The 13,141-nt window shown below is 49.7% G+C and overlaps 5 protein-coding genes across 5 annotated transcripts; all 5 read left to right on the top strand.

Annotated features, from left to right (window-relative positions):
• Positions 1-526: 526 nt before the first annotated feature.
• On the top strand, positions 527-1,162 carry T310_2801 (Ankyrin repeat protein; the record flags this gene model as incomplete). The annotated part of the gene is made up of 1 exon (XM_013474327.1): positions 527-1,162. One exon carries the CDS (start codon positions 527-529, stop codon positions 1,160-1,162), a length of 636 nt encoding a protein of 211 aa, XP_013329781.1.
• A 533-nt stretch (positions 1,163-1,695) lies between these two features.
• On the top strand, positions 1,696-5,751 carry T310_2800 (Uncharacterized protein; the record flags this gene model as incomplete). Its single annotated transcript, XM_013474326.1, has 9 exons — positions 1,696-2,556; positions 2,872-3,429; positions 3,486-3,637; positions 3,715-4,235; positions 4,441-4,535; positions 4,572-4,967; positions 5,017-5,170; positions 5,246-5,295; positions 5,401-5,751. 9 exons carry the CDS (start codon positions 1,696-1,698, stop codon positions 5,749-5,751), a joined length of 3,138 nt encoding a protein of 1,045 aa, XP_013329780.1.
• Positions 5,752-7,047: 1,296 nt separating this feature from the next.
• On the top strand, positions 7,048-8,784 carry T310_2799 (MFS alpha-glucoside transporter; the record flags this gene model as incomplete). The annotated part of the gene is made up of 2 exons (XM_013474325.1): positions 7,048-7,365; positions 7,579-8,784. The coding sequence occupies 2 exons, from the start codon at positions 7,048-7,050 to the stop codon at positions 8,782-8,784; spliced, it is 1,524 nt and encodes a 507-aa protein (XP_013329779.1).
• Positions 8,785-10,260: 1,476 nt separating this feature from the next.
• Positions 10,261-10,931, top strand: T310_2798 (uncharacterized protein; the record flags this gene model as incomplete). Its single annotated transcript, XM_013474324.1, has 2 exons — positions 10,261-10,312; positions 10,462-10,931. 2 exons carry the CDS (start codon positions 10,261-10,263, stop codon positions 10,929-10,931), a joined length of 522 nt encoding a protein of 173 aa, XP_013329778.1.
• Positions 10,932-12,244: 1,313 nt separating this feature from the next.
• On the top strand, positions 12,245-12,724 carry T310_2797 (uncharacterized protein; the record flags this gene model as incomplete). The annotated part of the gene is made up of 2 exons (XM_013474323.1): positions 12,245-12,339; positions 12,427-12,724. The coding sequence occupies 2 exons, from the start codon at positions 12,245-12,247 to the stop codon at positions 12,722-12,724; spliced, it is 393 nt and encodes a 130-aa protein (XP_013329777.1).
• Between the last annotated feature and the right edge of the window lie 417 nt (positions 12,725-13,141).

The following is a 13,141-nucleotide window of genomic DNA, read 5'->3' as shown; positions in this document are numbered from 1 at the left end:
TGCGGATTGGCCAAGGAGGGGCGACTTGCAGCCTCTCTGCATGAAGACTTCAGCCCGATCGGAGGGACACTCTTCGGCCCCTCAGTTGAGCCTCTGCTGTGCTAATGGTAATAAAGTTCCACGAATAAGACCAGAGCACTGCTGCCAGTTCAGCATTGTCAATAGCTGAATTGAGATCTCTGCAGCAAAATAATCGATACTCGGTGATGTGGCCCTCCACGATAGGATTGGTTGCTTTGACACATGGATGTACCACCTGGTGAGTATGCGCCCTGATAATAAGGTATAATTGTGAGTTCCTCATCCCACTCTCCGCCACACTCGACCAGTGCAGGGTCATGTCTTGACGCATCCTACCTCTTTAGCACACTGCCTGCCCTTGTGGATATTGGCTGAAAAATCATGGGAACATCGCCAACAAATTGAAGATCCTGTGTCTCTATTATTATCCCTTCTTAGCAAAACATCTTCGAATCGGGGTCATCTTTAGGTGCTCGAGGCTTAGCCAGGACGGTTAAAGTTGACCATGGACGTTTCGAACCATTCCGGTCTGACTGCAGCTCGAATCAGTATGGCGGAGTCTACCATTGACCCAGAGCCTCCACAGCCGAGCGATCCCACAGAACCTCCCGAGAAAGCGAATTATAATGAAATGCTGCTTGAAGCTGCAAGTGACAGCGATGTTGAAAAGGTGAAGTCTTGTCTTGCCAAGGGTGCAGACATCGAGACGAAAAACAGCAGGTGGAAGGCAACGCCTCTTTACCTCGCTGTCAACTTTGACCACGAGGAGGTGGTTGAAATTTTACTGGAGAAGAATGCCAACGTGGACTCGAAGGATTGCGACGGGGAGACCCCCTTATACCGGGCTGCTGCTGTCGGCAATGAAACAATTGTGAAGATGTTGCTAGAGCACCATGCAGACATAAATGCCAAGGACAACGACGGAAGGACACCACTGTATATCGCTGTCTTTGAAGACAACAACGACATTGTCGAGCTCTTACTACGCAATGGTGCTGAACTGGGAGCTAAAGACCGAAATGGGGATACTGAATTAACCTGGGCTGCTTATAGAGGAAATGCAGAAATTGCGCGCATGTTGCTTCAAAAAGGTGCCGATGTTGCAGTCGCAAACGAGAATGGGGAGACGCCATTTTTTTGACTGTGCTCATGGTGGGTGCATAGAAGTCGGGAAGTTACTGCTTCAACATGATGCCGACATTACTGTGGCGGACAACGATGGGTGGTCCGCATTGCATATTGCCGCTTTTGAAGGGAATACAGAGTTTGTTAGTTGGCTGCTTGAAAAGAGTACTAATTTTGGGAGGACCAACAAGCCTGAATGGAGAGAAATCGCATTGATGCTAATACAAGAGACAATACCGGGCAAACACCACTTCATTTAGCGGCATCAGAAGGACATAAAGACACAGTGGAATTTCTCCTCGAACGATGCAGCGCAGATACCATAGCAGCAAAGGATCGTGCTGGCAATACAGCCCTCCATCTGGCCAGTGAAGCAGGAAAAGAGGGAGTGGTGGAGGTGCTATTGACGAAAATGTCCCGGCATACTCTCTCATGTGTCAATCATGGCGGACAGACGGCACTTTCCTTGGCAGCAGATGCAGGCTCCGCGGCCGTAGTAAAACTTCTAATCGAGTATCAAGCTGATGTTCCTTCTGACCCCGAAGCCCAATGGCTGCAATGGAGAGAACAAGTCCAAAACAAGTGGGTTCGATTGCGGAATTCCTACTGGAGAACGACAATCTCTACAAAGATTCCCCTGGCATGCGACAGAAGACATTGCATTGGGCGGCTCGCAATGGAAACACGGAAATTATGGAAAATTTGCTGTCACAAGAGACAGAAGACAGCGAGATTGGACGAACGCTTCTTTGGGCTGCCGTTGGAGGTCAGGAGAGCGCCGTACAATGGCTGCTCGACAAATTTACACAAGGGGATCCAAAATGTATCCTACATGAAAAGGATATGATCCACGCAGTTCAGGCTGCCGCTCACAACGGGCATGAGAAAGTGGTGCAGCAGTTACTGAGCCATATGATGGGCTCTCTAGAAGACACGAAGTCTTGGACTGCGCTTCATTGGGCAGTCAATTGGACGAAGCCCGAAGCGGTGTTCGTCGTCAAACATTTGTTGATGAATGGTGCCAACCCTGAAGCTACTAATGGAGATACATCTGACACGATCTCTGCGCTGGATATGGCTAAACAGCCTTCGCGGGAGAATCCAGCGTTTAAAGACAAAATTGTGGGCCTTCTTGAAAGTCCTCTACGACTTCCCCGGAAGCCCCTTCCGCTGACGGTTCCAAGTATGGAGGGAGTACCGGATATTTGTAAACAGTTACGGTCCAACATCATCGACTTCTATTTCCAGGATAATAGGTTCTATACGCTTGAAAGAACAAGCCCGGTGTCCGATGTCGTCTACGGCGAAGGGCCAGAAAAGATCATGTCGAAGGCAAGGGACATATGGGAGACCGAATGGACGAACGAGCACGCTCAGCGTTTCAGATGGGTCCATCTACCTGCAAACAATGTAAGTGAACACTTCCCCTTGGCACGACCCGCTTCTGACAGGACATCGAACAGTGGATCTGGGCAGAGGTGAGCATGAATTCTGCCATTAACGGTTGAAACACAGGACGTTGCTTACTTGCTCCAAGGATCTTATGAGAATGGTGTCATGTGAATCCACGAAGTCGGACGGGGACTACACTCGGCTGAAGAACTTCGAGCAAAATCGACGGGAACACCTTGGACCGCCGCAGTGCCGCTTTATGTATCCAGCGCTTCGCGTAGGGCACATGATGCACCCTGTCATCAGTTCTGATGCAACTGACATGAATTGTAGTTTGAGACCAAAGACTTTCGTTCTGGGGAAGGTTCGAGTATTGCCCGATTACAGGGCAAATCGGTGCAGCAGCGCGGCAAAGACCGTAAGCCAAAAACTATCACCAAACCCGGCCAAGACAATGAAGTCATTCCCGGAGGAGAGGTGGTGAAAGACCAGACTCCCAAGTCAATAGGCCCACACAGACCATTTGAGGGGAAAACTGAGGACCGAGGACAAAACCTTCAGAGCGAATCCGGTGGTCAGGAAGCACACACAGGGGAGGTAACGACTGGTGCAGTACCTATCTCAGGCGAAGCCACGAATAATGAAATGGTTATGCCGGAAACGGAAATGAATGAAACCAAGACAGACTACATCAACAAAGAGGACGGACGTATCCAAGATACCGGTCCCAAGGATTCCAAGGCGGAGGGAACAACCACACTGCCAACAGCTTTCGATAGGAGAGAGGGCCAAATGGATGTCAAACAGCAACAACAGAGACAGAAAGATACAAAAGAAACAGTGCGAGATGCTGAAGGTGCTGCCTTGGAAGGATGCAAGTTGGCGATTTGTGTGCGTTCTTTTTCCCAGAGTCATAGCTACAGAAAGTACTCACAAGATTCCTTCAGATGCCGTTCCTCACTCTCCAAACCGTGGACAGTCAAAGGAAGCTGCGACAAGCAATCACTCTTACTGAATTGTATCCGGAATGGACAGCAATTGATCCAGATGGCAAAAGAACAGCAAAAATAGACGAAATGAAGGAAGGATATAAACTACTGTATAAGACTAACATGCCCAATATAAAGCGGGGTGAAGAGCTCAAAGAGGCGTAAAACTTCTGAAGGAGTTGCACAGACATGAAATTGCCCCCGGGCTCTTGGAGCGGCGAGAGAGGCTGCAGGATGTCATTGAGATTGCGGAGCGAGAGGAAAATAATTCAAATAACGGAGCAGCTGCGAGACATGAAGAATTGCTCCAACGCTATTTCAGATCCGGCAAGGGACCAGGTCTCCATGTATCGCGAACGTTAGACCAATACTATTATTCCTCGCTACCAGACACCGTGCGACGTGATGCAGATCAAGTTGTCCGACGGTACCGGACCAGGAAGTTCAAGGAAAAGGCAGAAATGGGAAGAGAGAGAGCGAACGATGAACAACAGCAAAGCAAAAACAGAAGTAGCGGAGCTGATGCGCCAGACCGCCGTCACACTTCCCCTTCTCGAAGAAGCAGATTTTTAGCGCTAAATAATCATACAGATCGAATTAAAGGATCGGGTCCTGAGTCTGAGGAAATCGGGCCCGATGAAGTCATTAATGACCGGGACTTTGAAATGTGCATGGTGGACCAGCTTTGGTTGTGGATTGTTGATGATAGTAGGTTACCCCAGTCCAAGTCAGAGCAGTGACAACTGACATTGGCATTTCCAGAAACGCTCATCACCTGCTTCCCGCAGACATGGGGTGGGGATGGCAAAAGCAACCGTCGACCGGAGTTGCTGGATAAGATTCGATCACATATTCATGAAGAGACGCGTCCGCAGATCTCTTCCGTGTATCACCTAGCTATATTAATAGCAAGCGTCTGTGTTGGCTTCGTGGGAGGACTGTCATGCACGTCTCCCAGACGGACCAGAGTCCTTTTTCCACATGTTTGCCAGCTCTATCGGTATTGTGGTTAGTAACTAGTTCTTGGCACCTGTACATTTTCAGTTCTCAGCGACGCTGACCGCTTCTGATGTCATGCAGGCAGACGCAGAAGTAAAATGCTTCGAGACCTTCAAAAAGGAAATCCACCAAAGCTACAAAGTCCACGACGAAAATGGAAATTCGGCCGTTCAGGGACTAAATCTGCAGGGCGAAATCGATTTTCTAGAGGAGGTGAAAGACATCCGAGATGAGCTTAACATCATCAAGAGTATTTGTGAGGACCAGAAAAATTTAATGCAGAAGTTGTTCAGCCTTGTCGCCAAGGTAGCACCCGGTGCGGAACGAGAGGCGATAGCCAAAGACCCAGTGCTGAACTACTATCACCAACGAAGCGATATTCAGCTTCGCATCGAGAGGATTGAAAAGATGGACATGGATGCCCTGATTACGTATGATGCTGTGTGTCACCCAGAGTAAAGATGGCATTGGCCTTTGCTAATTTTCCTAGCTCAACCATTTGCTGGACCTGAAGCAGAAGAATACAAACATCCTCGAGGCTGTTGAAGCTAGGAAACAGGCGCAGCAGGCTGCGCGACAGGCGGAGGAAACGACAAAGCAGGGCAGGACCATTCTGGTCTTCACCATTGTCACCATCATCTTTTGTGAGTGCTTTGCCCCAGTACTCTGGCTCGAGGCTAATTACTCTTGTCCTTCTCAGCTACCGCTATCATTCCTAGCCTCCTTGTTTGCATTGAACATCCAATCATTCCCACATGAGGGTGAGAATGTAAGCTACGCGTCGGAATGGATCTTCTCCAGAATTTGTAGGCACAGCCCAATGGTTCCGATTCAACGGTATTTTTTTTACCTTAAGACTGACCATTGTGGATAGTTGGGACGTCTGCTGCTGTCTGCATTCCGTTGGTTTTTATGGCTATATACATCAACGAAGTCCTGGACTGGCTCAAAACGACCGTCCCATCATGGTGTCACAAAGCCCAAAAATGCATCAGGCCCTCTTTCGCCTGGTTCACAATGCTTCTGGCCTATTTCACGGACTACATTCATTTATTCGAATCTACGGATAACGGAAGCCAAACCGAGAGTCCTGCAAGCACGTCCCAAAAATGATTCGCGTTCATCTCAGAATCGCTCCAAGCGGGGTGATGGACCCAGCTCGTCGATTAGAAAACTCTTGACCCGAGGGGACAGTGAGAAATCTTCTCCGCAAGAGGAGGTCTGATCTTCCTCAGAGCGTACTAGGTAGAAGGTATGCACGGCGATGCGCTGGGTTAGCGCATGAATCGTATCTCTACATCGAGGCTTGGGAGGCATCAGAAGAAGCAAAGAGCATTTTATTTTCGCGAGCTCATGTGAAAAAGATGAAGGAATTACCCGTCAGAGAGATCTGGAAATGACCCTAAGAGAAAAAAGACCTATCTTTTGGTGCAAAGTTCCCTCTGTGCTGAACGTTCTCTTCCATTTCCTATCGATATGATACCGATACAAAGAAGAGAAAAAACGCCAGTAACAGACGGCGAGGCTAAGGTCTGACTGACAGCAACTGACAGCAAGATCTTTTTCCCGATTTGACATTGGTCGTTCCCCGAGAATCTTTCTGATTCGATGCCAAGTCCGCGCTATTCCGAAGCGGTCGGCTCTCGATGCATTCCGCACCAATCATCGTCTCGGCCAAAGAGCCAATCGGCACGCCAGCGATTAGTGTCGCTCAATGCAATCAAATCCTCTGGTCTCTACTACATATACAAGTCAATACTCTGTTCACATTGCTCAACAGGCTTACTGCGTCTATCTGGCTGATTATGACAGACATGGCAAGAGGAGAGAGCTGGGCAATGCTCAATATCTCGAGAGGCGGGATGACGAAGAGTCGAGTTCCGGCTAGCGACGGCCGCATTTAGGGTGCCAAGCTCTCAGTCTGAAGGCTCATTTGTCGTCCTAGGTATCTGGGTATGGACCTTGGACGTATTACCTATGATGAGATGTGCGGGACGTGCCTTGAATAATCACGTTACAGCCCCTCTTTGCACTTTGGATCACCTCGCGCGCCGACCCACTTCATTATCGTATTCCTACCGCACACAGCTAATTGCCGTCTTAGCAGCAAATCGATCCAACTGATGAAAACAAGGTTCGCTCGTGCGGTTTTTACTTTGACTACGATTGAAGAAGACCATCTTGGGGGCAGGTGTCAAAGCGCACTATCTGGGGGTAATTGATGCATGGTTGCCGTTCCCCATGGGCGAGCCTATCAGTCCTCCGACTCTAGCGTGTTGAAAAATCATGGTCAGCAAATGCCGTCGCCGGAACCCCCTCTTCCCCCCCACTCCGGAACAGAGAGGAGAAAAAGAAATCGATTCTACATGATTCTCTGCTTCGGCGTCACGTCGTCAATGGCTATGCCGATATCCTGTCTATATAAACCGCGTCAGGTCCCCCTGCGCAAGTAGTAAACGCTCGTCGACACCCAGCTAGGAGTCCAACCCAGACTGGTAAACGCTCAACCTCTCTGCCAACCATGGCTTCCCCACCGGCCCCCGATGTCATTGAGCATCCCAAGGATGTTCCCCGCAAGGACCCCCAGCTTAATTCGTCGGGATCGATGGACAAGCTGGTCGAGAACGCCAGGGCGGCGACGGAGAAGGAGCAGCAGATGACCCTGCTCCAGGGTATCCGGCTGTACCCCAAGGCTGTCGCCTGGAGCGTGCTCATCTCGACCTGCATCGTCATGGAGGGGTACGATATCAGTCTGGTGAACAATTTCTACGCTTTCCCGGCCTTCAATCGCAAGTACGGCGAGCCCCTGCCCGATGGGACTTACCAAGTACCGGCCAGAGTATGTAAGCCTCCTATCAAGAGATGCTGTAGATAGAAAGTTAACGAGTGGTTCTCTGTAGTGGCAAGCCGGCCTTAGTAACGGCGCCGCCGTGGGCGAATTATCGGTCTCTTCATCAACGGCTGGGTGTCGGAGCGATTCGGCTATCGCTACACCATCATGGCCTGTCTTACCCTGGTCACCGCGTGGACGGCCATCTTTTTCACCGCCCAGAACGTGCAGTCCCTTCTGGCAGCCGAGATCCTGTGTGGCATTCCGTGGGGCGTGTTTCAGACGCTAACCGTCACCTACGCGTCGGAGGTGTGCCCTGTCGCCTTGCGGAACTACCTCACAACCTACGTCAACTTCTGCTGGGGTCTCGGCCAGCTCATCGGGATCGGGGTCATCAAGGCGATGCTGGGTCGCAATGACCAGTGGGCGTACCGGATCCCCTACGGGCTGCAGTGGATGTGGCCGCTCCCGCTGTTCATCGGCATCCTGCTCGCGCCCGAGTCGCCATGGTGGCTGGTCCGCAAGGGTCGCATCGAGGAGGCCAAGCGGTCGCTGCTGCGGCTGACGAGCCTGGACCGGGAGACCGATTTCAACGCGGATGAGACGATCGCCATGATGGTGCACACGACCGCGCTCGAGGAGAAGATCACGCGCGGTGCCAGCTACTGGGACTGCTTCCGGGGCACCGACCTGCGGCGCACCGAGATCGTGTGCATGGTGTGGGCGATCCAGAACCTGAGCGGTAACTCCTTCTCCAACTACTCGACCTACTTCCTGGAGCAGGCGGGGCTGGATGCGTCCAAGTCGTATGCGTTCGCGATGGGCCAGTACGCGATCAACATGGCCGGTGTTTTTGGCGCATGGTTCCTGATGAGTGCCGGGATCGGGCGGCGGACGCTGTACCTGTGCGGGCTGTGCGGGCTCTTCACAATGCTGTTCATCATGGGCTTCTTGGGCCTGGTGCCGGCGGCGCACCGCGACCAGGCGTCGCTGGCGACGGGCAGCATGATGATCGTGTGGGCGCTGTTCTACCAGCTGACCGTGGGGACGGTGTGCTACTCGCTGGTATCGGAGCTGTCGACGCGACGGCTGCAGATCAAGACGGTCGTGCTGGGCCGGAATCTGTACAACGTCGTGGGGATCATCACGGGGGTCCTGACGCCGTACATGCTGAACCCGGGATCGTGGAACTGGGGCAACTACACGGGCTTCTTCTGGGCCGGGATCTGCTTCTGCTGCATTGTGTATACGTATTTCCGGGTGCCGGAGCCGAAGGGGCGGTCCTTTGCTGAGCTGGACATGCTGTTCGAGCGGGGAGTGAGTGCGCGCAAGTTTGCCTCGACGAAGGTGGATGTGTTTGAGGAGGAGGTCGAGTCGCAGGTTGTTGATAACTACAAGGAGGCGAATATTGGCGCTGTGAAGGCGTGAAGAAGAACGGGTTCATGGACATGCTCCATGTATATAACAAAATGGCAAATGTGTAAATATATAAAATATATGAATCCGTCTGCGCAGACGAAATCAAAGTAAAATAGGATCAAAGGAGAAAAACGAAGCGATACTGTGCATAAATTAGATACTTTCCTCGAAATATCTGGTGGGTGAAATGATCGCATTAAAAAAAAAGACTATGTATTCTGAAAGGGAGAATATAGAAAATTAATCACTCTCTTCTAATTTCTTCTGATTCTACTACCTTGACAGATATTGATACCACATGGGAGACTTCTTCATACGTAGTCGGCTTTCTTGATTAAACTTCCAGGGCTTCAGGGGCGTGTATAAAATGCACAACCAGGCTGAGACAATGCTAATTATGGTACAACTGGGACTATGCAATCAAAAATGTGGGGTAGGAAGCTAGGTGAGTTGTTAGTTCGTTTGAGGTGTCTCGCAGATCCATGGATCTAATTCGTATTTGGGTTGCAGAGGAACTACATAATTGGTGCTACCTACCTAAGATGCTTGTAATAGCTGGATTCTAGAAGAATTCCCATACCAGTATGATTATAATTTATAGCCAACATCGATCTAATAACGTCTCTGCAATTAATTCTGACAGTTCATGCGGGCTGTGTTCTTGTTGGGAGGTATGCCCTAACTTCGCAACCTGCGACTCTGGTCCGACAGTTTCTGTATTGCATCACTCCCCGCATCCACATCCGCATGACAGATCCCCCTTGAGGGAGATAAAGATCCAGCATGTACTATTATTAGATTCTTTTTAACTAGCAGGACCTTCTATTTTGACGGTGAAGATACTGCATTTAGTATGTATTAGTGCATGTATCCACCCGATTGACCCATTCCAAAGGAATGGGTTGGCTCCAATTAGTCTCAGCCTCAAGTTTTTACTGCAGGCCTACACAAGCTTAATGGCCTCTGTTCGAATGGAATCGACCCTTGGGCGCCTCGCCATTCCTTGTCTGTTTGATCGTCTGTTCCAGGGTTTTGCCGACCGCATGCATTGCCTTATTTGTCTGTCGCTCATTTCATCTCCATCATACTCCGGAGTACGGTTGCAACGCTGGGTGTACTCTTCTGACTTTGGTCAGTATTGTCGTGAAAGACTGTCCTTGACTGACCGCTGTCTCAAGTCGCTGGAGTCCTCCGTTGTAATATCGAAATTAGTTAGTATGACTGACTAACGGCTTCTGCAGGTCGATCATGCCTAGTGGTAGTTTCATTAGATCTATAGACAGCGTCTGAGGTATGCAGCTGTGGGATATAAAAAGAGGTCGCGACTCGATATACTTTATTTTCCAAGATCTGAACTAAGTGAACAGTCAGATTTACAGCAGTAGTCCTTCCTTCATTTTTTTTTCCCCACGAAGACTTAATTTATTAACAACAGACTTTGAGAGTCTATCTATCTCACTCAATTGCTCCCCTTTCTCCTTCAAAATGGCCTACGGAACTCTTAAACTCTTTACCCTTGCTTTCTTCCTTCTGAACTGTGAGTTGTCACCTACCTTCCTGGCTGCCGTAACTACGTGTCTTGGACAAATATTTCAAGCTCCTTTCGTGCCATCAGAACTAATCCATGCTTTCTATAGTACCCCTCCTCGTCACCGGCCTGCAATTCATCACCGGCCCCTGCACCAGCGACGCCGACTGCGCGTCCGGATGCTGTGGCTTCAACACCGGTCAAATGCGCCGGTCCCATCGTCGCGCAAGAGAGGGACGGCGGCTGCGGATTCGGCGATCCTGAGCCCAACGACAACGCTGCTCGTGCACTGACGGAAGGAAACGGCGCTGGAGCGACTTCTGCTGCTGTTGCTGCCCCTGCTGCAAGCACTCCGGCTGCCAGCAAAGCAACTCCTACTCCGGCCGCCTCCCTCAGCGGTGCCCGAGCGGCGGCGGCAGCGAACCCAAGTCTGGCCGGCAACGGCAAGGGGAAACAATTCATTACGGGAGCGTGTCTCAGCGACGCAGACTGCGCTTCGGGTTGCTGCGGGTTCAATACGGGACTTTGCGCGGGGCCGATTGTGGCCCAGGAGCGAGATGGGGGGTGTGGATTTGGCAATGCGCAGCCAAACGATAATGCGGCAAAGGCGTTGACGGCTGGGCAGTGAAAGCGCTATCTATGCAAGTTGCTGGTATTATAATAATATTGTCACTGTGTGTGCATGAGATGGAGGATATACCTGTCAGCTGTCTCTTCACGCAGGTCGTGACTGGTCAGACTGGCTGGCTGGTTCGCTGCAAATATGTACTATACTGTACCAACATCAATTCTTCATAGGGCAACAGGCGTGAGGAGCTATACAATATAAATGCAGAGATAATATACGCATACTTTAGGCGGTTCAGCTGTTTATAGTCCCAGTTGGATGCTTGAAACGGACAGCCGCCGGTGAATACAATAGAAATACCCAAGTTACTGAGATTGCAAGGATAGAAATAAGAATACTAAAAAAGATAAGAATAAAATGCAAAAAGATAATAAGAAACGGAATGAAAGAAAATACTCGAGCTATAAAAGAGCACATACTTAAATAGTAAACGACTCTTTAACACAGGCCAATATGAAACTAGAACTGAAATGAAAAAATAAGGATAAAGATAAAAACAAGATTCTCAGATGGCATATATATACTAGGATTGAAATGTTTCCGCATTGTCCCTCTCCACGTTTCCACCCCTGATTCAATTCATCGACTACTTTGATCATCACATGCCGGAATACACACTTCTCTCTGTTATTATCTACATGTAGTCCACCACCAATCAGCCAGCGATACGACACTGCATTCGTCATCCATGGGTCCAGACTGCCCCCGAGGACTGGTGCCAAGCCGCCAGCCACGCGTCTCTGCCGCCCTAAATCAGGGATTGTTAACGACACGGCTGAAAGTGTTAGATATACGCACCACATACTAGTTGCCTTCAGGAAAGGTGTGTAAATCACATTTCCACTAAAATACTAGCGGATTTCATTGTAAATTTTACTGTGTTTGGAGTGTTTGGAACTGCAAAATAGATTTTTTTTAACCGATTTTACTGTCTCCTATGCTCCATACTATGACGGATTTTGAACAAAGTCGCCATAACAAAATTACTGTCTATTTATCTGGCAGTAAGAATTGACGCTCAAATAACTAGTCCCAACTAAGAAATAGATGCAGATCTCGATGCGGCTGAAGCTGGCATTGTGGCTGGCTGACACTGCCTGCCTATCCAGGCAAATTTGATGCCTAATTGGTCCAGCAAATATGCTGTATATGTAGCTGAACTGGTGGGGAGTTCCAGCGCGCTGAGAGATCAAGTACATACACATACAGTTATAAACCTTCCTAGGCGCCTCCTAGGAGACTGCTCTCATCACCATCATTCTCATCCAAACTTCTCTGCATACCGTCAAAGAAATCTCCATATACTCATCACAATGTCTTGGTCTCGCTCCTCGTCTCCAGAGCCAGAGACCTTACTGCCTAGAACGTCCGCTGCACGCTACATCGAATCGCAGGTCGAAGATTCCGGGTATGTTGATAACGTCGCATTTCCCTATTCCGAGAAGGAGAGGGAATATAAGAGGGGATACAATAAACTTAACACCCTTGGCAACAGTACTCAAGACGGCATCGGCATACGGCAAAACCTCTCCTATGAAGAGCGCGAGAAGCGGCGATTGATAGCTGAGATCCGGCGTCAGGACGAAGCCGAGGGGGAGGGTGTACCGGCACCGAAAACGGGCCTACCATATGACGACGAAGATACTGGCGAAGGCCCCGATCTGTCCGAAGACGAGGACGAGTCTCCTATAAAAGCAAATACAATGTCTGAATCCAAGCAACGGGAACAGATGGCAAAGCAGTTGCGCGAAGAGTTTGATGATGGTGATGATGATGATGATGATGACGAGTAATAGCGCGACGAGTTCTGAGACGGGCAGCGAGGTCCAGAGAAGCAACTGCGCGAGTCATACCGGACGCCATACGATGACTCTGATTTCCAGCATATATAGACTAGGCGTCAGCGGTGGTGAGGTGGTGAGGCAGCAAATCGGTGAGGCAGCGAATTTGGTGTAGCACTGAGCTCAGTGGCATCAAGCTCAGCAGCATCGAGCTCAGCGGCTCAGATTAGGCTCAAATCACTCAAATCCACATTCCACAGTCTTTTTGAATCAGCATCTATTTCCTAGTTAGGATTAGTGCAATTTCAGTGTCAATTCACTGCCAACTTGACTAATATATACATAGAGAGATTTGTTTGTATGGCGACTTTGGCTTCAAAAGTTGACTCATTTTGGTGATGGCGTTGTCAGTAAAAGCCGATACAAAAT

The sequence above is a fragment of the Rasamsonia emersonii genome (assembly GCF_000968595.1).
Source record: "Rasamsonia emersonii CBS 393.64 chromosome Unknown ctg1118621760040, whole genome shotgun sequence".
NCBI classification, from domain to species: domain Eukaryota; kingdom Fungi; phylum Ascomycota; class Eurotiomycetes; order Eurotiales; family Trichocomaceae; genus Rasamsonia; species Rasamsonia emersonii.
Note: the sequence above shows the minus strand (reverse complement) of the source record. Positions and strands in the feature narration are given on the sequence as shown.